This window comes from Artemia franciscana, chromosome 19, assembly GCF_032884065.1.
Source record: "Artemia franciscana chromosome 19, ASM3288406v1, whole genome shotgun sequence".
Classification (NCBI taxonomy): domain Eukaryota; kingdom Metazoa; phylum Arthropoda; class Branchiopoda; order Anostraca; family Artemiidae; genus Artemia; species Artemia franciscana.
In genome coordinates this window covers 9,199,387-9,223,717 of record NC_088881.1, presented here as the reverse complement: position 1 = coordinate 9,223,717, position 24,331 = coordinate 9,199,387, and the positions used below count along the sequence as shown (strand labels likewise).

Sequence of the window (24,331 nt, the reverse complement as noted above, 5' to 3'; positions counted from 1 at the left end):
CCTCCGTTCTGATTATTTCTAATATCTCTTAAGCATTTTGTTGCTTACTTTCCGATTAAATGTGTTTAAGAATAAGGTCGAAAGTTGAACAGGTGAATAAATCCAATTTATTTTAGCTTGTAAAAAATAGTTCTACTTGCCCAAGTAGGAGAAAATTAATAAAGAACGAATCACGGCCCATAGTGACCAACCAAATTAAAAACTTGTAAAAAACTATCTAGTGAGAACACGCTGCCATGTGTAGCCGATTCAGGAATGCAAACTATTATTTCGATTAGTCTTAATAGCAAAATGTTAGCTTAAAGACGAATTTACGGAAAGTTCAACAAATAGCCTAAAACCCCTCGAAAATGGCGTCGGATCGAAACAAAAATTACTCCAAAGGAATGGCCATTACCGGAAGTCCCGCAGAACAAACTTACAGTCTTCCACCTTGAACAACAAGGAATTTACATAGGTGGCACTGATGCGCCCTCCTTTTCCTTCTTTTTTTTAACCACTACCAGAGCAGTGGAACATCATAGAGAGCTGTTGAAGGGTTCATTTGAAAGAAAATCGCTCGGCCGTGATAATTAAAAGCACGACATATGCCATTTCGGTTAAAAATGAGTTATGAATGTTGCAATGAGTTAACTAAGCACGAGGAATCGAATGGTGCAGTCAGAATTGTCTTATCTTGTACCGTTGCGAAGATAAAAAGAGACATCAGCCTCTAAGTGGAATAGGTCTCTTTTTTTATCCGGTCTTGTTGCAATTCAGAATGACAGTACATAATATCCTTAAAAAGCTACAGCATGGGGACCTGGCATTTGTCTCCTTTTTTGGTCAACAGAAAGGAAACATATGCCACAAAAATGAATAATTTTGAATTAGCTCAGAATACTTAAAATTAATTTATACCACTGAAAAGAACATAAAAAGTTGTTTTGAAATATTGTCTCTTTATTAGAATATGGTCCTTTTATTAGCCTCAAACTTCAGAGCGACCACAGCCGAGAAACTTTTTTTCGTTTTTTTGGCTCTCCTGAGAAGTTACAAGAATGGTATATATAGATAGATAGATAAGTGCATTTCAAAAGCCCAAGGGTCACACAAAAATATAAATAAATAACAAACAAGCAAGGAAATTAAACAACAGTACAAATTACAAGCACGCACAGAAACAGAATACAACACAAAAATGCCTAATCTAACGTCAGAATAAATAGATCATACAAACTTTTTCTTCTTATTAAGGATTTATCTATATACACTCCCACTTGAAATATTGTGGTTGGGTTATTATTTTGCAAAATATCGGGAATCATCGAATTAATCCCATGTAAATAAATTTCCCGTATATGCCGAACTTTTAATTATCACAACCGTGCTATCTTCAGATTATTGTCTCCAACCCAGATTTACAATTTTTGTAATTTGCGCTGTCGTCTCTAAAATTATTCGTCTCTAAAGCCCATTGCTTGAATTAGCTTTTTTTATTTTCTTTTGAAACCCAATGCATATTTATTTCATGTGTCTCGTTGCAAAATTACAATTCCCATAAGTAACAGATAAATTAAATAGATAATTCAAAAAAGAAATTCAAATCTCAAATACCATTTCTAAAAACAACTTATTAAATCTTTCTTTTCTAAGCTTTTTCTTTTCTTTTTAAACCAAATGCCTATTTATTCTAGTTTTCCCGTTGCAAAATTACAATTCCCATACCTAAGAGATGAATTAAATCAATAATTCAACCAAAGAAATTCAAATCTCAAATACTATTTCTAAAAACAACTTTTTAAATCTTTCTTTTCTAAACTCTTTCTTTTCTTTTTAAACCAAATGCCCATTTATTCTAGTTTTCCCGTTGCAAAATTACAATTCCCATACGTGTGAGATAAATTAAATCAATAATTCAACCAAAGAAATTCAAATCTCAAATACCATTTCTAAAAACAACTTTTTCATTCTAAAAAGCACTTCAAGTTGTTTACCAATGATTTCCCCATTAGAAAAGCGCGTGCGAATAGTTTATTTAGGGCCAACGTTTCGCTATTAGCGACAAAGACCTGAAATTCAGATCAAGCCCTTTGTCAATGTAAGTACATAGATATTATTATGATCCACTTGTTGGAAGGGGAACATAAAGACCCGGTTACAAATGAGTGACACGTGATGACCACGGGAATTATAAAAACGAAGCCTGTTTTTAAGATCTCCCGCTGGTAATAATGAGCGTGTGATAGTTCATAAAGATATCGCAGCAGTCGCCAGGTACTGAGGGGGGTATTTCAATCTATAGGATATTACTTACGATAATAATCGGTTTGTTCAACTACTTTTTATTCGATACATGTAATAATAATAACTATGTATTTAAAACTTCAATACATATAAAATGCAACAAGAGAAGTGTGAAGAGGCAAAATAGCCTCAAAAATAAAAATATACTAAAAAATAAAGTCAAGCTTAGTCTCGAATTTAAAAAGTTTGCCTCAAGCTTTCCAACAGAAACTTGGAATTTTGAAGGTGAAATCTTTTAGTGATATGGTAACGGACTGTTTACGATCATCTTTACGGAGACTAAGTTTTCTTTTACTGACAAGTGTGACTAAAGTGGCAGGTTTTGTATTAATTGATATTTCCTATAGATATCTCTTATCAGTGTCCGTTACTAGCCAAAATGTTTCAGAGGGGGGTAGCAAGAGGGGGTAGCATTTTACCGACTGGCTGGTCATTTTTACCAACTGTTTTTGTCAATAATTAGCATAATGTCCGTTTCAAATACAATACGTAGCATCACTGAACGAGTCGGTAAAACCGCTGCATTTACCAACCGAGATTCAGATTTCGGTACATATCATGTCATTATTTTAATGCTGTTTATTTAACCAAGTGGAAAATTGTGGCACCATCCGTAAAATCACGGCGGGGGTCGGAAAACTGCTGCGTTTACCAACCAAGTTCGAACTTTCTGTAGATGACATGTCAGTATTCTAATGGTCTCTATTGAACCGAACAGAGTATTTTATAGGCGTCGGAATATTCGTGGCCTGAAGCCCCGCGATTTTATCGACTCCTTTTTATACCAATTGACCAAAAACATCGGGGGGGGGGGGGGTTCTCCAATATCCCCATACGTGACAGTCCTGTCTCTTATTATATTTATTATACTAAATATATGTATGTATATATATATATATATATATATATATATATATATATATATATATATATATATATATATATATATATATTATATATCTGGTACGTACGCAGGGGGGGGGGGCTACGGGCCCACCCCCCCCCCCCCCGAAACTTTGTGAAATGTTTAATTTCCCCATGGTTTCTTGGGATTTCTGGCAAAAGTAGGATATTTATTAAGAATCTAGATACATGTGTGAAGCCTTTTTTGGGGGATTTTACAGCATGCCATTATCCGGTCAAGTCACTGCCCAATTATTAACCCATTTTCTGTCTAACTTTTTATCCTCTTTGAAGTAATTAGCAATTGTGCTGTTATTTTTTTTGTAAAGAGTTTGCTAACCACAGCAAAATAGAGTTATCCTTGATATTAGGGCGTTTATCCCCCCCCCCTCTTTCAGGATAAAGTACAGCTTTTAATGGATCAATTTTGGAAACTATCATTTTTCATTAAAATCTACGTTTTTGCAATAAAAGAACTACCCCCCACAGAATCCATATTGCACTGTTAACCCTAAAATTTCCCTTTCAGTGGGATATAATAGATTAATCACTGGTTCTAAATCGCTATGAACATAACATGAGCCTAAAACATACTTTTGAGGCTTCAGTCTTCTTCCCCCCCCCCCCCCGTCCGCTATAATACTACAGATTAAAGTTAATCTGCATTTTCCGATATACCTGCTTTTTGCATTACTAAATAAAATAAAAGTGCTACTTTATATCTGCTGTTTCGAAGGTTTTAGCACCCCCCCCCCCGAAAAAATTCCTGCGTACGTGCCTGAATATATATATATATATATATATATATATATATATATATATATATATATATATATATATATATATATATATATATATATATATATATATATATATATATATATATATATATATATATATATATATATATATATATTATATATATATATATATAGGGAAACCCCTTAATTCTAAGGTTAATAGCACACTCCAATATATTATAAGTTAAGAATGATTAGAATTTTTTTTATTTAAAGGCAGTCAAAAATGCCCCCCTCCCCGAGAAAGGTTACCACGACCTTTGGAAGTTTATTAGATTTTTTTCATACAAGACCGTTTTAGGGAGGGTAGGGAGTTTGATCCCCCCCCCCCGGAAATATTTTTCCGACTCCTAAAAACGTGACAAAATGACAATGAACAAATTTTTGAGGCTTTTTCGTACCCCCCCCCAAAAAAAAAAAAATCCTGGGTACGGCCCTGGTTGAACATTTTGGAATCTCCAACAATTTTTATTTGTTATTTTATCACTTGGCATATCAATAGGAGCACACAGAGGTCAATTATTCATTCCAGGTTATTAGGAGTTAAGACCGATCGGAAATGTTCCTGTTTGAAAGGCGTGCGAAAAAGACCCCCTCTGAGAAATGTTACCACAATCCTCGGAACTTCTTTTCCAAATGAATTTTAATTTATCAAGTACATGCGGGTACTGATACCACCGTCACTGAAAGGAAACAATATTTTCTCAGCGGAAGTAAAACCCAATAAACGAATATATAGGTGGGAAAAGAAAAACTTTAAGAGATCGGAGATTCACTCTTAGCACTCTTTCGGGCAGGGAGGGGGACCAAGGAAATAAAAACTTTAGGAGGGTTCACATAAACATCGAAAACATTTTTGTCCCATTTGAAGCCATTTTTGTCTCTTAAGATGGCAATTGTTTTCCCTTAAACGATATTCCTTGAAGTTTTTTTCTTTCTAAAAGTAACATTTTAAGAGACCGAATGGAAGAAGTAAAATTTAGGCTTTAACATCTCGAGCAAGGGCATATTCAGAATTTTGTTCGGGTGGGAGTAATTTTTTCGGGAGGGGTTTTAAAAAAAATAACTTTAAAAAATGGGCCAAAAATTTGATTACGTGCATTTTATTACATTTTTACAAATTGAATATTTGAATATTTGATTGAGAGTGTATTCTATTTTCTTCCATTGGCAACTTAAGAATGCTGCTCTACTTAGTAATTTCTATTGATTTTTTGGTTTTATATATTTTGAAAGATCTGTACATACACGTACAAATTCATGCTGAAAGAAAAAAAAAATAATAACTTTTAAGAAAATCAGGCCTTGCTTCCGTAGAAAAGCCCTGAAAGACTAATTAACCTGAGAAATTTTGAACTCCTAATAAAAGAAAAAAAAACTTTAATCACATTACTATTCAAACCCAAAACGGCGATTTTCTAATATTTTGGTTGTTGTTGTTTTAAAATTATAAAATTTCTAAGGCAATACGACATTCTTGCTAGAGCTGGCAAGATAAAAAGTGAAAATGAAAAGCAAAACTAAATTGTAATGCTTGACAAATCTTTTTTGGTAAATTTTTCGTTCTTCATATTATTGACTTACAAATAAAGTAAACATATCACTGGATGCCTTTATTTAAGCCTTTTACGAATATAATAATTGCTTCTATTGCAAATTCAAATTTAAGCCCTTTTAGAACTAACCTAACCTTTGAACTGGAACTTCGTGGAATATTTATCTATATGTTCTTCTGTCGGGTTTCATATTTTCGATATTTTATCGAAAATATAGATAAAATATTCAGCGTCAAGGAAGAAGAAAACGGCATAATATTGTAAAATTTATTTATCCAACTTAATTGTAGAAATCAGTGCTTGTAAATTATATGACATTTAAAAAAATGGGTTTATAATAAAACAGTAAGTTCGAGACCAATGTTTTAAGCCTTTTTTATACCCAAAAACTAGAAACATTTTGGTCTTTTCTAAGAGCTCAAAAGTACTTAAATTTGAATTTGCAATAGAACCGATTATTATATTCGTAAAGAGCTTAAAAAAGGCATCGAGTGGTATGCTCACTTTATTTGTAAGTCAATAATATGAACAACGAAAAATTTACCTCTTTTTTTTACCGTAAAAATCAAACGTTAAAAGTTTTATATTCCCAAAGACAAACACAGGTTCAAAGGAATTTTGTTAGTTTATTTTTTACTGATCTCTCAACCACGACTCTCTTTTGCATTGCCATCTGCACTGCCATATGCCACTTGCACTGCCAATACACTACCATTTGTGGCACATTGTGGTATGGAAGTCTCTGTCATTAAAAATTGAATTCCTGATTTTTCCTAATTTTCTAAGATATGCATGATTGTGTTAGTTTCCACTTAAACCAATTTAAGCAATGAACACCTCCATTTCACTGTGCTAGGTGCTTTAAGTTTAACAGAGAATGCCATACAACCTTATGCGATTCCTTAAGTAACTTAAGTTCCTTAAGTTACAACCTTAAGTTATAATCCTGGAACTTATCCAGGATTTATTTTCGGGGGGGGGACAAAAACACATAAAAAATGGGTTTATATTCATTTTTGTTACGTTGCCACGAGTCAGACAGACAAGGGAGGGAGGGGGGCCAGAATCTCTAATCTCCCCCTCTGAATACGACCCTGTCGATAACACTTTTTGAACTACCAGAAATCTGCTCTCCTTGAGAAAGGGTTTAGAACTACTTTAACTTATAAGCCTTTACATTAAAATACCACTATTTGGATTTAAAATCTCAGTTTCTCTATTAATTTTCCATTATTATCAAGTTTAATTATTAATTTAACAAATATATCACTATCAAATTAAATAATTTAATGCACCAAACTCGCCAAAGCACTGAACCCCACCCCCTAGCTCCCCCAAAGAGAGTGGATCCAGTACGGTTACGTCGATCACGTATCTACGACATTTGCTTATTCTACCCACCAAGTTTCATCCCAATTTCTCTACTCTAAGCGTTTTCCAAGATTTCCGGTTTCCCCCTCGAACTTCCCCTAATGTCAACAGATCAGGTTGGGATTTGAAATAAGAGCTCTGAGACACGAGTTCCTTCTAAATATCAAATCAGTGGTAACGAACTGTAGTAAGGAGCGACTAAGTTTAGTCGAATATAAGTTTCATCAAGTTTAGTCCTACCCATCAAAAGTTACGAGCGAGAAGTTTCGTAGAAGTTTAGTAGAAGTTTCAAGCTCCTATCTACAAAATGTGGAATTTTATATTTTTTGCCAGAAGGCAGATCACGGATGCGTGTTTATTAGTTTTTTTATTTTTTGTTTTTTTCCCAGGGGTGATCGTATCGACCCAGTTGTTCTAGAATGTTGCGAGATGGCTCATTCTAACGGAAATGAAAAGTTCTAGTGCCCTTTTTAAGTAACCAGAAAAATTAGAGGGCACTTAGGCCCCCTCCCACGCTAATTATTTTCCCAAAATCAACGGATCAAAATTCTGAGATAGCCATTTTATTCAGCGTAGTCGAAAAACCTTATAACTATGTCTTTGGGGACGACTTACTCCCCCACAGTCCCGTGGGAGGGGCTACAAGTTACAAACTTTGACCAGGGCTTACATATAGTAATGGTTATTGGAAAGTGTACAGGCGTTTTCAGGAGGATTTTTTGGTTGGGGGGAGGGGTTGAGAAGAGGGGGGTATGCTGGGGGAACTTTCCATCTAGAAATTTGTCATGGGGGAAGAAAATTTCCATGAAGGGAGCGCAGGATTTACTAGCATTAGGCCTATTTAAAAAAAAAATGAAAAAATAAATATGAAAAAGTTTTTTCAGCTGGAAGTAAGGGGCAACATTAAAACTTAAAACGAACAGAAATTATTACCCATATGAGGGGCTCACCTCCTCCTAGTACCTCGCTCTTTACGCTAAAGTATTTTTAGTAATTTCAACTATTTATTCTACGGCTTTTGTGATTCAGGGGTCATTCTTAATGAAGTGGGATAAAATTTAAGCTTTAGTGTAAAGAGCGAGGTACTGACGAGGGGGCGAACCCCCTAATATATGTAATAAAAACATGAGAATACAAAAGTTCTTTACATAAGCTAATTTATAAGTTACGTATATCTTTTACTAGTAAAAAGATTCGTAAAAAATTAAAAGTTCTAGTTGCCTTTTTAATTAACCAAAAAATCGGAGGGCAATTAGGCTTCCTCCCCCGCTCTTTTTTCTCAAAATCATTCGATCCAAATTATGAGAAAGCCATTTAGCCAAAACAAAATTAATATGCAAATTTCGTTTTAATTATTCCTCTGCGGAGAGCCAAAATCAAAATATGCATTGATTCAAAAACGTTCAGAAATTAAATAATAAAAAACAAGTTTTTTTTAACTGAAAATAAGGAGCGACATTAAAACTTAAACGAACAGAAATTACTTCGTATATGAAAGGGGTTGCTTCCTCGTCAACGCCCCACTCTTTACGCTAAAGTTTTTTACTGTTTTGAAAAGAAGAGTTGAGAGAAAGAGTCAAACTTTAGCGTAAAGAGCGGGGCGTTGATGAGGAAGCAGCCCCTTTCATATACGAAGTAATTTCTGTTCGTTTTAAGTTTTAATGTCGCTCCTTACTTTCAGTTAAAAAAACTTGTTTTTTTATTTTCTCATTAAGATCCGGTCACCCGTTCATAAGTTTAAAATTCCTCATTTTTTTTAATTTTTCCAAATCAACACCCCCCAGCTCCTCCAAAGTGAACAGATCCGTTCCAATTATGTCAATCACGTATCTATAACTTGTGCTTGTTTTTCCCATTAAGTTTTATTCCGATCTCTCCACTCTAAGCGTTTTCCAAGATTTCTGTCTGCCCCCTCTAACCCCCTATGTCCCCTGATTCGATTCGAATTGAAAATGGAGCATCTGACATAAGATCCTTCCATATATCAAGTTTCATTAAGATCCGGTCACCCATTCGTAAGATAAAGATACTTCAATTTTCACGTTTTCCAAGAATTTCGGTTTCCCCCTCCTACTCCCCCCAATGTCACCGGATCTGGTAGAGATTTAAAATAAGAGCTAAAAGCACAAGATCCTTCTAAATATCAAATTTCGTCAAGATCTGATCACCCATTCGTAAGTTACAAATACCTCATTTTTTCAAATTGTTCCGAATTACCCCCCCCCCCTAACTCCACCAAAGAGGGCGGATCCAGTCAGGTTATGTCAGTGACGTATCTTGGACATGTTTTGTATTCCTCCCACCAAGTTTCATCCTAATCTCTCCGCTTTTAGTTTTTTCCAAGATTTCCGCCCCCCCCCCAATGACGCTGTATCCGGTCGGAATTTAAAGTAAGAGATCTGAGATACGAAGTCCTTCTAAATATGAAATTTCATTAAGACCTGATCACTCCTTCATAAGTTAAAAATACCTCATTTTTTCTATTTTTTCAGAATTAACCCTCCCCCATAACTCCCCCATATGTCACCAGTTTTATTGTTTTTTCTAAAGAAGAGTTTTTTTATTGTTTTCAAAAGCAGAGTTTTGAGAAAGAGTTAAACTTTAGCGTAAAGAGCAGGGCGTTGAGGAAGGAACAACCGTTTTCATATACGGAGTGATTTCTTTTCGTTTTAAGTTTTAATGTCGCTCCTTACTTTCAGTCGAAAAAACTTGTTTTTTTATTTAATCATTCTCTTAAAACAGAATGCGTCTTCATCACAAACGGACAGAGTGAAAATTCAGAAAAATTGGGGCATGCTACTACAAGTCCCTTGAGCCAGGCACGTGCGTAGATAATTTTTTTAGGGGTTGGGGATAGCTAATATAAAACTTTTTTTGATAATTTGAATGAGAAATGTTCAGAAATTTGGCAAAGCTTTACGATTTGAGGTGGGCTGAGCTCTTAGACCCTCCCCCAGGTGATATCTCTGATATCAATATCAACAGCCGTATTTGAATATACGAAGTAGTACCATCTGAGACAATAAACCGATTCACATTTGAGATAGCACCTTTTATCAGCGATAATTCTCTTTTCAATTATGTTTCTTTTGAAAAACAGAGCCTGGAATCCATAATAGACTCCTTTTGTCTTCTAGGAGGTTTCTTCTAAATACACAATTAAAACATCAAAAAATCTGTACAATCACTATATAAACAAAATAAATATTTAATTTTCTCTTTTTTTTCGCCCACAATCACAATCATTACATATTTTTCTCTCTTTTTTTGTGCTAATTTTAAAATCTTTTAATTCGTGCGACAAAATTGGACCTTTGACATATCTGATTGAACCATGATTGCAATCAATACTGAAGAGATAAACTGCAAGGTGTCAGGTTTCTAATAAACTTTGAATACTTTCCCCCCTAAAAACTTACAAATTTAAAAATGAAACTACCCGCACGATTGCTTATCAAAACCTTCCGGAAAAGCCCGGAATTCCGATTAGGACTTTATATATGTTCGGCATGCGTCTCTTAGGACAAGATTTACTTGGAGTTAACCATATGACCCAATCCATTAACAAGGATTATACGGATCACACCCTCCTATTGTGTTCGAAGTTAGAGGGTTGGAAAATGGTTATTCGACAAAGCAATAAATCAAGAAGAATTAGAGAAATTAGGGTAAGAGTATGGGTGGGATTAGAGTGAACAGGGATTGAAGGTGTAATGGCATCTATATTTATGGGAGTAATTGATATGGTTGTTTATACGAAAATCTCAAACAAAAATCCTAAGTAAATTGACAAAGGACCTCAAGGAGTAGAATAAGGAAGAAAATACGACATAGGAAAGGCCGTTTCCAGGGGGGTGGGTGGGAGAGGTTTTTCTGCCCTTCGCAAAAAAAAATGTTGACTTATAAAAACGTAATAGAAATGCATACAAATAAATTTGAATGCGTTTTTAAAAGTTTTTTTTTGTAAACTCCTCCCCCAACAAAATCCTGGATACAGACTTGGAGGAACACCATGAAAAATTTTATATATACGTTACCAACAAGATGTGTCCGACAGACAAAAAAAAGTAGTGCGACTAGTACTAGTACCTAACAAACTCACTGCAGCACCAAGCTGCTCAGCCACGCACGCTCCTCCTCCATCCTAACCTATTCAAAACCTCCGTCTTTATACCCTTCCAGGAAATTCAAAATTCCCTTAAATCTTTCCCTTCGACCTCCTCCAAGCGCATTTGGGGACAATCTGCTGTTTATGTGGCCTCACAGTGGCGTCAGGGTGGAAGTTTTGCGAGTTTACCTCACCAGAACCGTGACTGCAAACAGCCCTGGATGGTGACCTTGAGAAATGGGACCCCCCCCCCAAGGAAATTATAGCCTAGTATCAATGGCATGGGGAATTTGCGCAATATCTTATGGAGTGAGCAATAATATATATATATATATATATATATATATATATATATATATATCTATATATAAAAATAAGTTGTCTGTGGATCTGTGGATCGTGGATCAGGTGACGTCATGTTTCGGCTGACGTCATGAAATTAGTTGCCATCATTTTTGCTTTGAAGGTGACGTCATTCAAGTTATATAAGACATATGTTCGCGTAGAATTCTATTAATGTTTAAGTTTACAATGACTGATGAAGATGCTCAAAGAGTCTATGCCAAAAAACTTGCTGCTGATAGAGAAAGTCAGAAAAGAAAGCGTGCCGAGGAATCAAAAGAACAGCAAGGAAACAGGCTTGAGGCTAAAGAACGCAAAACCGCGCAGTTAGATGAAGATCCACCTGGACAGCGAGAGTCAAAACATATTAAAACTGAAAATGATAGCGATGATGATTGGGTTTGGGATTTTGACTTGGATAAGGTCATCAATGACTACCAGATTTTAGTTAAAAAAACAAAGGTTCGGCGATATGTATTTCATAGTGAAGCTGAAAAATAAAGAAGAAAAAGAAAACTGAAAAAAGAAAAAAGAGAAATTACAGACTGGGATACCGGGACACAAATGACGACCGGGACACAGGGAATATAAATGACGACCAGGACACAGGTATTTAAGAATATCGTTCAAAGACAAATTTTTAATTGTAAGAAGACCGTTGAAAGAGAAATTTCTAATTGTAATATGACTGAAAAACCTACAATGGCAACGGTACCACCATCGAAGTAGATAACCAGTGGGTTTACGGCCAACCTACCATCTTCAAAGATACCACGATAGGAAGACTCTACACCGTTCACCCCAATCAACATGAATGCTTCTTTCTACGCCTGCTTTTGGTGAATGTACCCGGTCCGACATCCTTTGAGTATTTGAGAACTGTAAACGGTACTATACATGACACTTACCGTAGTGCATGCCAAGCTCTGAATTTATTGGAGAATGACCAACACTGGGATAACTGCATCAATGACGCGTGCGAAACGTCAACCCCAAGTCAAATTCGTACACTTGCTCTCCATCAGCTCCTACAGAGTTATGGGAAAAATATAAGTCAAAAATGTCCGAAGATATACTCCATCGAAAACAGTTAGAGACGTCAGAAATGACTTTTGATTTTACATCAGAAATTTATAACGACACTTTAGTTATTATAGAAGATTTGTGCGTACGTATGGCAAACAAACCTCTTCAGGATTTGGGAATGCCTTCACCTAACCGTATCGCTGCTGTTTCGACATGTGTAGAATTGGATCGTGAACAAAGTTACAGTACGAGTGATCTATTGTCGTATGTACAAAATAACATTTAGACACAACTACAATGGTGCGTAACTAATATGGCGCGTAACGACTTACGCGCGCGGGGGGGCTTGGGGGGGCGCGAAGCGCCCCACCAACTAGGTGTTGGGGTGGCGCGAAGCGCCACCCCAACAGCTAGTATATATATATATATATATATATATATATATATATATATATATATATATATATATATATATATATATATATATATATATATATATATATATATATATATATATATATATATATATATATATATATATATATATATATATATATATATATATATATATATATATATATATATATATATATATATATACATATATATATATATATATATATATATATATATATATATATATACATACATACATATATATATATATATATATATATATATATATATATATATATATATATATATATATATATATATGTGTATATATATATTGTTTATCTATAATGTGTGAAAAAACGATCTAGATAGGCCACGACTTCGGGAAATGGCGTTTTAGGCCAAAATTTCAGGATTTATTTTTCATTTGTAAAATTTACCAGACATTTTACTTTTTACAATAAATGATAAAACAAACAGATTAAATAAAATAATTTATATTTCATTAATGATATTAAATGAAATTAATGAATAGAAAATGGATTATGGATAATTAATGGATAAAATAAATGAAATTAAAGTTGTTTTGTGAAAGAAATGAAAAACAATGTTTTTTTCGTTTCAGCGACCACCGATTAGTCTGCTGATAAATTACCGCGTAAGCAAAATTCAATATTTACTATTATGCCAACTCAAGATGATGCCATTCTAGGGCCGAGGTTAGCTAAAGGACGAGAAAAACTTACCATCCGGAAACACGTGTCTCATTTTCAAATAAGAAGTTGTCAACCGAATAATTGACGCTTTATCGAGCTGTGACGTAATTGCAGGAGGGAGAGGCAGCATTTTTCCAAGTTCCAAAAATTCCGAGTTTTCTTTTTCTCTTCGTGTTCTTGCCGCATTCTTGGACTTATCCCTCATTCCTTCGTGTGAAGTTTGTTAGCTAGAAGGAAAACAATGACTTTGACTTTTATTTACATAATTAACAAAAATATAAACTACTACAGATATAAATCACCACGCTAGGGAAAAACATTCTACACTAATTAAAATAAATAAAATAAATAAATAATTAAACTAAATAATAACTAAATAAAATATATAATTACAATAATTTGAGAAATAACAAACAAAATGCCAGATTGAAAACAATGACTTTGACTTTTATTTACTTAATTAACAAAAATAAAAAATATTAGAAATATAAACCACTACGCTAGGGAAAAATTTAAATTTTTGCTAACGCGTAGCGATTAACTACATAAACATTCCCAAGGGCATCCAAAATTAGAAATAAATTTTAAAAAAAAACCTACATAAATGTTCCTAGAGGCATCCTACACTAATTAAAATAATAATAAAAAAAAAAAACAATCACCTTCTCTCAAATACCCCCAAGGTAACAACCCTCATCCAAATACAACTACAAATCGCAATGATTCCACAAATCGCAGAAAGTGTCACTATTTATGTGTGTTCCACAGTTCTAAGAAATTCATAACTCAGGTTTTTTGACATTTTACGAAATAAGCTCGCTCCCCACGAATTTTAGCGGAGGTGTTCAAGCCGTTTCAAAAAGATCTATTGAGTCGAATGACGAAAACTATATTTAGCCATTAAACAGCATGATTTTCAATTACAAAATTTTTGTGTCATTTATCCAATTTTGGAAGGTTTTTGCCCATAAAAGCTTTAATAAACATAAAAAGCTTTAAACAATAAAAGCTTTAAACAACACATCAAAAATTTGTGAAGTTTTTACAAGTCATAATATTTTTTAGGAGGAGGATCAACCCCCTACCCCTCCCTCCTGGACACAGCTTTGCTGGATAGTAGGCTATATTTTCATTTAAAGATGCTGGCATTTGACTTAAGATTGCAAAATGTCCAATATGCAAGGAGGGACCCGTGCAGAATACCTTTTGCAGTTAAAACCTTTCCTGAGAAGACTATCGAATCAGAATAAAATGTTCTAAGCATTCAAAAAAATACTTTTTGGGGACTCGTTTCACATGTTAAATTTACAATTTGACACTGAAAATTACAATGACAGCAAGAAAGACATAGACGAAAGAGGAGAGGGGGGAGAGATGACCAAGAATTTGCGAGGTTATTCGAATATTCTAAGAATTTTGGTGCGAATTTCAAAATTATTGTAAAATGGTAAATGATCGTTATAGGGCAAAAAACAATGAATTTTTTTATAGATATCTTTAAGATATATCCCTGATTCTCAGACAAAATGAGTTTCAATAGAAGTACTAGGAAACAAAGCTCCGCTCCATGAAAAAAAAACGTAATTGTTTAATCTATTTTGCGGAAAAACTTAAATTTTATTTTATTTTCTACGCAGAAAATAAAGCGTAATCTTAATAGAATATTGAATTCCAGACAAGATCATATCATAGATTTTTGTCTTTTGTTAGGAAGGGGGGAGGTACAATTACTTAACAAAACGCATACAAATGTGTTTATATGTATTTTTTTACACTTTAACGGAAAAGAAAAAAAAAGAGTCAGAAAAGGCAAATCAGATGGGAGGAGGATTCAAACCCGGTAACACACCCCCTGGATATGGCCTTGATCCAGATTATGCCAATAAGAAGCAAAGATTATAGAGGGGGCACATAACCGCGGCAATTTTCTGCAAAGGGTGAATACGACAATAAACTAATAGAATTCCTGAAATTCATAGATCGATTAATCTTATTTTAAAGACAGTAGGTGGGTTTTGGGTTGTACACCCATTTAACAAATCATCACTGTCTGTTTTCCGAATAGTGATGGTAACTCGATACACGGGTGTAAAAAAAAGGGCGTGAGAAGTCAGTTCAAGGGACAGATTGCATCCCAAAAGACTAATTAAAAATACGTGATTTATCGCTGCTATAATACATTTCTATGTTTGACATATCCTCGGTTTACTTTAAATAATTTCTACTTATATTTGTTTTTATTTTATTTAACATTTTATTTATTAATATTTTATTTTAAATTTTATTTTATATATTTTAAAAATATATATTTTATTATATTATATTATCATTATATTTTTATTATATTTTATTTATTATTTATTTATTATTATTATATTTTATTATATTAGTATATATTATTATATATGTACTATTTTAAAATTATATATTTTATTTATTTTATTTTATTAATATTCAGAAACATTATTATGTCCTTTTGCAAACAATCTTTAACTTCAAATCCAACTCAGTCAATTCTTCTCCCAATAAACCTTTATGTGGGTACACTTGTACAAAAATTTCGCAAAATTGACGCCTTAAGAAATGCATATTTAGGAAATATAAAACTATATAAATGAATATATAAACGAATAACTTTTGCAATATATTTTATGAATTTGTTATTTTTTAACTCACATTGAGAATAACGGTTTTAAATTCATTTTAAGAAAACAGCTGCAGCAGGATTGGATGGCCACTTTCGTAACATTTTTATTTGCGCCAATTTTAGTGAATAATCATAAAAGTAGATTTTTAGGTTTCGTAAAGAAAGTAATCAGACTAAATATTGAGCAAAACTAGCATTACAGGTTAAAAGCTCATAAGAAAATGTTGTTAATTATTGAATATTTACTAGTGAGAGAAACTCATATTTAAGTAGTGAGAGAAACCCCTGACAATATTGAGGGAGAACCTGGAGGATCGAAGAATTATTAAAGATGTACTAATAACGGGGGAAGAGGACACTTATGAAGGGTTTAAAATAGTGGCAGCTTCAGCCATCTCTCCTTAGCTGTCGCCCCCCTCCCTAATAATATTAAAACAAATTAAAGATGATGAGTCTAAATGTAAAAGGGGGAAATTTACTTTAGTATATTCTGTCCTTGGTATATTAATTCTTCTTGAATGCTAATATTATTCCTTGAAAGCAGGGGAAGAGAATCGCCTGAAAATATTGAGGCAGAAAGAGGGGGATTGAAATGTAATAATTCAGGAAAAATAGCATTAAAAGTTAAAACCTCATAAGAAAATATTGTTACGTAGTGTCTACGTCCAGACACAAATGCAGGGAGGAGGCGGGGCTTGAGGCCGGACCGCCCGAATTCTGATTTTTTCAAATATCTCTGCATTTCTTATTCAAATAATAAATCTTTTCTTTTATTATTCCCCCCTTCTCGAAAAGATTCTTTTTACGTGCCTGCTAACACCGATATAAGTTAGATCAATTCTAGAACGGTGTTTCACGTTTTCGAAAAAAATATTTTGACTGGAGTCAAAAAACTCTACGTGATGCAAAAAATGGTTTCGAGATCAGGCCTTTGCTTTTTTCATTTTTTTGTAAATTTGAAAACAATTTCGAAATACATCAAAAAAATAAATCAGGCCTACTTTAGTAATTTAAAAAATGTCTTTTTAGCAGCTTTAGCTCTCTATTAGAAATATTCTTAACCCCCCCCCCACCTTCAAAGAAAACTGCAATTATATCGCACAGTTCGTGGTAACGAACTGTACGTAAGGAGCGATGCGGCTCAGTGGTACCGAGACTAAGAAACAGAGTCTTGATAAGAATAGATACATCAAAAGAATTCAAATTTAATGCTACCCATCAAAACTTACGAGCCTGAGAAAATTTGCCCAATTTTTCTCAAAGGGGGAAACACCCCTTAAACACCAAGTGATCTTAATGGAAAATCACTCTATCAGATTCAGCATACAAGAGAACCTTACTGCAGAGGTGTCAACCTCCTATGTACAAGAATGTAGAATTTTGCTCTTTTTTTGCCAGATAAAAGATCATGGATGCGTCAATATTTTTTTTTTCCCAGGGGAAAAGTGGCCAAATTTTTTAAGTGGCCAAAAATATTAGAGCGCAGCTAGCCCCCCTCTCGCGCTCATTTTTTCCCAAAGTCAGCCGATCAAAATTTTAAGATAGGCATTTTGTTCAGCATAGTCAAGAAATGTAATAACTAAGTCTTTGAGGATGACTTAACGCCCTCCAGTCCAAGGGAAGGGCTGCAAATTATGAACTTTGCCCATCGTTTACATATAGTATTGGTTATTGGTAAGTATACAGACATTTCAGGGGTATTTTTCCGGTTGTGTGTGTGTGTGTTTGAGGGGGGGGGGGGGTCAGGGGGTTATGTGGGAGGATCTTTCAATGGAGGAATTTTTCATAGAGAAGTGAATTTTTCATGGAGGGCAGCCGGATTTCCCAGCATTATTTATAAACGATCAGAAATTAAATTAAAAAAACAAGTTTTTTCAACTGAAAGTAAGAAGCAACATTAAAACTTAAAATTAACAGAAATTATTATATATACGAGGCGGTAGCCCCCTCGTCAATACCTTGCTCTTTACGCTAATTTTTTTAGTACTTTTAAAAGAGCCATATATTCTAATTAAACGGCCTCTGTGATTCAGGAGTCATTCTTAAGGAAATGGGACAAAATTCGAACTTCAGCGTAAAGAGCGAGGTATTGACAAGGGGGCAACCCCCCTCATTTACGCAATAATTTTGTTCGTTTTAAGTTTTAATGCTGCTCCTTACTTTCAGTTGAAAAAGCTTGTTTTCTTATTTAATCACTAATAAAACGTGTAAAAGACTATATCTCTGACATAGCAGAATGAGCTACCACAATTGTGTATATCTTGATTAAGAGGGGAAATTATTGTGCGAGTTTCTCTTTTGTTCCGCGTTTTGCTTCCTAAGTCTAAGCACTTGAGCACGAACTTGCTCCAACTTTCTAAGCTTATCACAAGTCTATACTAACAATGGGAAGTGCAGAGGACTTGGAACATTTATTGATCGATCTTTTTTTGTTTTATTTTTTAAAGTAATGTTTATTAATATTTATTAAAGGCTATTCTTAAGGGGATTACTTGAAAAAAGTGGTGATATTGGTAAGCTAAATATGATATTAAAAAAAAATACGCAGCATATGCGGTACCAATCAGGGTGAACAAATAAAGCGGGTTTTAGTGCCAAGGCCCACACCCCGTGTAATGTGTGCAAAATTAAGTTTACATAACACGAGTTCCTACGAAATTTCCCCCTCCTCCAAAAAGCACCCCGAAAATGTTTCTGAATATGTGTCTGCCTTTTCTCCCAACTGGTTCCCTTTTCTTTAAGTAGAAATTTGTTTCAGAAAGAGGCCCAAAATTTGGGTGAGTGGGTTCTAAAATCATCATATGCAGAAAATTTGTATAAACTTTGAGGATAAACATAAAAATCTTGAGAATTTGGGTGAAAGGGGCAAAACATATACCATAATTTTTGTTCGGGGGAGGGGTTTAAAAAACATTCAGAGGAAGTTTAAAAAAAATGAATTAGTGGTTAACAAGGTTTTTGTGTGTAAACATTGGTTTACATGTATTTTTGTGACTTTTGCACGAGTCCGACAAAAATTATGGGGGGTGAGAACGGATAACCCTCCCACTGGATATGGTCATACCGGTCTCCCAGTTTCTTTTGAATGAATTGCATGTAGTCAGCTCACGTAGGGATCAAGCTGCATTGGTCTTTTATTCTATGCCGTTTTAATGGTCAGACAAGTCTGGTTTTAAATCAGCAAATCCTGAACATATAGACAATGTACTTAACACATAAAACATACTGGGGCGGAACAAGAGGGTGTTTTTGGGGGCACGTGCCTCCCAAAAGATCATAAGTTGCACTAAAAGGGACGGATAAACGATAAAATATCAATGAGGAAGCCAAGTTTCGTGAGTGCCCTCCATCACCAGCTTTGGTTCAGTATCTGCACCTGAACATACGGTGCTACAGAATGTTGACCCAGTTACTGATTGACGGAAAGCCATAGATTCAAGGCCATATTCAGGGAGGGGTAGGGAATTTGAACCCTCCCCCCACGAGATGTCTGTCCGACTCGTCAAAATGTAACAAAGATGAATATAGATACATTTTTATGCGTTTTTTTATGTTTTTTTGTGTACCGCCCGTCCCCCGAAAAAATCCTTTTATAAAACTCCTCCAGAAGAAAAAAAATCCTGGATACGGCATTGCATAGATTATTTTTATAAAAAAAAAAAAAATGAATAAAATGTGTGAACTGAAATAGTATTTGCATTCAAGGTACTGGCTGCATGGATTTATCAAACATAAAGTTCTCTAGACAGAACAACCTTAATTGATACAATATCAATGAGGGAGCCAAGTTTCATTAGTGTCCCCACGTCACCAGCTTTGATTCAGTATCTGCACCTGAACATACGGTGCTACAAAATTTTGACCCAGTTACTGATTGACGAAAAGCCATAAATTCAAGGCCATATTGAGGAAGGGGTAGGGGGTTTGAACCCCCCCCCCCCCCTTGAAATGTCCGTCCAACTCGTCGAAATGTAACAAAAATGAATATAAATACATTATTATGCGTTTTCGAAGTTCTTTGTGTACCCCCACCCCAAAAAAAAATACTTTTGTAAAACTCCTCCAGAAAAAATTCTGGATACGGCATTGCATAGATTTTTCAAATTTATAAAAGAAAATGCATAAAACGTTAGAACTGAAATAGTATTTGCATTCAAGGTACTGGCTGCAGGGATTTATCAAAAACACAATTCTCTAGACAGAGCAACCTTAATGTAAAATCATTAAAAGTTGATTCCAAGAAATGACATCTGCGCGGTCAGAGTTTTTTTTTTTTTTTTTTTTTTTTTTTTTTTTTTTTTTTTTTTTTTTTTTTTTTTTTTTTGAGCGCTGTAGAGAGACGAAATGAAAAAGAGTAAAAAACAGTCTGACCAAACTTTGTATGCAAGCAGTCATAATAACGTCAAAATTTGTCGCCTAAAGAAAAAAAAAGCAGAGTCAACGATAAGAAACACGATATGGAGGCGACACTTACATTGTTTGTGCTGCCCTTTCAATTAATGAGAAATATGATATATGATTCTTAATCCATTTGATGATAGCATGGTAAACAGAGATGTGATTTAAGAGGGAGGGGATATTAAGTAATAGCTCATGACAGGCCTACTTATGGAAACTAGATAATAGGAATATTTACAGAATATAAATTAGTTCCCTTTACAATTATTGTTTTTTTTAGAATAGATGAACCACCTACTTTTTATTTAAAAATTTAATTTAAAGATTAAATTTTTATTGCAATTATTTAGTTGAGTCAGCTCACAAAAATGAAGGGGGAGGGCTAAATTCCGTCTCCCCTTATTATCAAAATCTAGATAGGATATACTGTTGTTTTTTTCATTTTTTTAAACGAAAATGACAAAAAAGGTAGTTTTCAATGAATATGCCAAAAAATATATGTTTCAAATTTAGAGGGTGAGGGGGGAGTACAGGTGGCTGGGTTAATGCGGTCCTGTACCCCCTCCTCCCAGTTGTCGTCCAATGAATTACTAAATTTAGACATCAAGAAATTTTCGGACAAATAAAGTATTAACTGAAAAAATTTTCACTTAAAACAGTAAATTTGATTTATCCCAGGCTGAAATTGTTTTGTTAATACAATATGGACATGTGTTTAAAAGTGGGGGTGCTATGCAATAAACCAGGGCAGGGGCGAACATAGAATTAATATTGAGGGTGAGGGATCAAACAAAACTTGGGTAACACATTGTTATTTTTAGCCCCCACTCCAATTGTTGATGCAGAATTTTGACCTTCTAAGGAGAGGACACATGCCCTTAGAATCTACTCCCTAGATCCATTCCTGTAATGTGTCAGAACAAAACTACTTTTAAAAATTAGATAATGGATTTTGGGATATCGCCCTTTGGGATATTGTTTTTGTTACTGTTATTTTATGGAAATAAATGGAACTTGAACTTGAATGTTTGGCCAATTCAAAGCTATTCACATGCTATTACTGTTTATTAGCTACTAATTAAAAAAAAATACGAAAAGTAAGTTTTTCAAAGAAAAATAAAAATACATAATAAACTTAAAACCAGCAGAAATAAACTCCTGTAGTAAATCCAACTCTGAATAACCAGAAATTACTATTAAAAGAAAAATGAAACCCAAAACGAACAGAGCTTAAATAAACAATCATAGTAAACAAACATACAATAGATACAAATACAAATGAATAAATACATCTTAAAACGAAGAAAACGTAAATTTAATACTAAAACCAAACTTAAAACAAACAAAATCCCTACAAACAAGAGCCTGGCTAATGCCCCCTTCCCTAACTAACTGTGAAAGTCTAAAGCCTACTACGTCGTTTGTGTTTTATTGAAAACTACAGATGTCTTGAAAAGTCCTTGGAAACAACTAATAAACCTGAACAGAATATTTGATATGTAATGATATTAATAGTTGAAAGATAAGCAATTCAGGATTTTGTTTCACTGAAATTTTTGTTTTCAATTTTGTAAGCAAAAACGAAAATATTTGTTTTGTAATCCGTTTCTTTCCATATGAAGTATCTCTATGAATATATATATATATATATATATATATATATATATATATATATATATATATATATATATATATATATATATATATATATATACATCATATATATATACATCAATATATATGGTCTCAAAACACCAAGGCGTCCTGAGTAAACAGAAAGAAATAATAGCTAAAAAAACATGCTGGCTTAAGTTAAAGAAAATTCATATGTAAAACCAAGTAAAGCGAAGAACAAAACAAAAACAGATTCAAAATAAAAGCGAACCAAAGATATAAAAAATATAAATAGATTACAAACCTAGAATCTAAACATAGACTAAATTGCATTATGCCTGTCTAATAAATAATCTTAACTAAAGTCGATCTTCAACTTAACAAAAACTATTATTTCTCAACATAATTAATGTTGATTTTTCATAATTTTTAAAGTGAAAGGTTAATTTTAGTTGTACTAGATTTCTTGGAGGTTGAATTTTAATAAAGTATTGCATAACAAAACTAAATTTATTACTTCTTTCTGAGTTTACGTCTTGTCGGAAATATTTAGGTGTAAATTTTGCCGCCGAATCCGCTTGTACCCTCCCCCCCTCTTATTCTACGGACCTATGATATTTACTATTGGGATTACTGAACTATATTAGAAAATATGATTTTGAAAAGCGAAAGATTTTCTGAACAAATCAAACATTTTCTCCGTCCTTTAAGACGAACCAAACTTTAGTCATTTGAAAAACAGCAACGCCAGGAAGAAATCTCTTTAGGATTTGGCACAACTAACCCATATACGTAGGGTAAAAGCAAGGGGGCACCAACTTTCCATCACCTGGTGTGCATCTCGCAACTCGACATGAGCCGCACAATAGTGTAAACTTAGTTTACGCACCACTTAATGTACAAGATCTTTGTAAGTAAGCAGCCCCTGAGGCAGGAGGGGACCAAAATCCCTTCAAGATCTGAACTTGAAAAGTTATCGAATGATTTCCTAGGCATCTTTCATAATAGATATGAATTTTTTTAGCTACCCCCCCACCATACTAAAATTAAATCATCCATCCGTTCTTGTGCCTCCCTCCCCTGAAAGTACATAGAATCAAATTTGCCTGATATGTAATTCTTATGAAATCTATAAACAAAATTAAGCTAGCCCCCCCGCACCATGCTAAAATTAAATCATCCATCCGTTCTTGTGCCTCCCTCCCCTGAAAGTACATAGAATCAAATTTGTCTGATATGTAATTCTTATAAAATCTATAAACAAAATCAAGCTACCCCCCACCATACTAAAATTAAATCATCCATCCATTCTTGTGCCTCCCTCCCCTGAAAGTACATAGAATCAAATTTGTCTGATGTGTAATTCTTATAAAATCTATAAACAAAATCAAGCTCCCCCCCACCATACTAAAATTAAATCATCCATCCGTTTTTGTGCCTCCCTCCCCTGAAAGTACATAGAATCAAATTTGTCTGATATGTAATTCTTATAAAATCTATAAAAAAAATCAAGCTACCCCCCCCCCACCATACTAAAATTAAATCATCCCTCCGTTCTTGTGCCTCCCTCCCCTGAAAGTACATAGAATCAAATTTTTTTGATGTGTGATTCTTATAAAATCTATAAATAAATCAAGCTCCCCTCCCGCCATACTAAAATTAAATCATCCATCCGTTCTTGTGCCTCCCTCCCTGAAAGTACATAGAATCAAATAAGTCTGACATGTAATTCTTATAAAATCTATAAACAAAATCAAGACGCTTCTTGAAAACAGAGTCAGAATCAGAACTAACAATGACAAAAAATTCCACTGAAATACCCTAAAAATCCTTTGGATTATAGTTTTTAGTTTTTCAGGATAAGATGGCACTCTCCAAAAAAGCAGGAAATTATGAGCTGAGAATTGTATTTCCGAGGTTTTCAGAACCCTCCCACACATACACACATGCACACACACAAGAAGTACCAATAAATATTTCCTGCGCAAGAGTAACTCTTGCTATTTATCGTTTAGAGCACACATGCCATGTCACAAGTCTGGAAAGAAAATTTCTCCAAGATAAACACAATGGTTTCAGTCAACCCCCCACCATCTCCAAGCCTGAAAATAAAACTTCTGAAGCCCTTGTGTCAATTCTGGTCTCTCTTGTGCCCATGGCCAAATCTG

The 24,331-nt window shown here is 34.0% G+C and overlaps 1 protein-coding gene across 6 annotated transcripts in view; it reads right to left on the bottom strand.

Moving 5' to 3' along the window:
• LOC136039263 (single-minded homolog 1-like) overlaps window positions 1-24,331 on the bottom strand; it is a 116,054-nt gene that overhangs the window by 48,702 nt on the left and 43,021 nt on the right. For all 6 annotated transcript variants that reach the window (XM_065722836.1, XM_065722834.1, XM_065722835.1 and 3 more), the window contains one exon: window positions 13,535-13,731. In XM_065722836.1, the coding sequence (XP_065578908.1) occupies window positions 13,535-13,709 (175 nt within the window). In that variant the 5' untranslated portion in view covers window positions 13,710-13,731. The remainder of the gene's footprint in view (window positions 1-13,534; window positions 13,732-24,331) is intronic.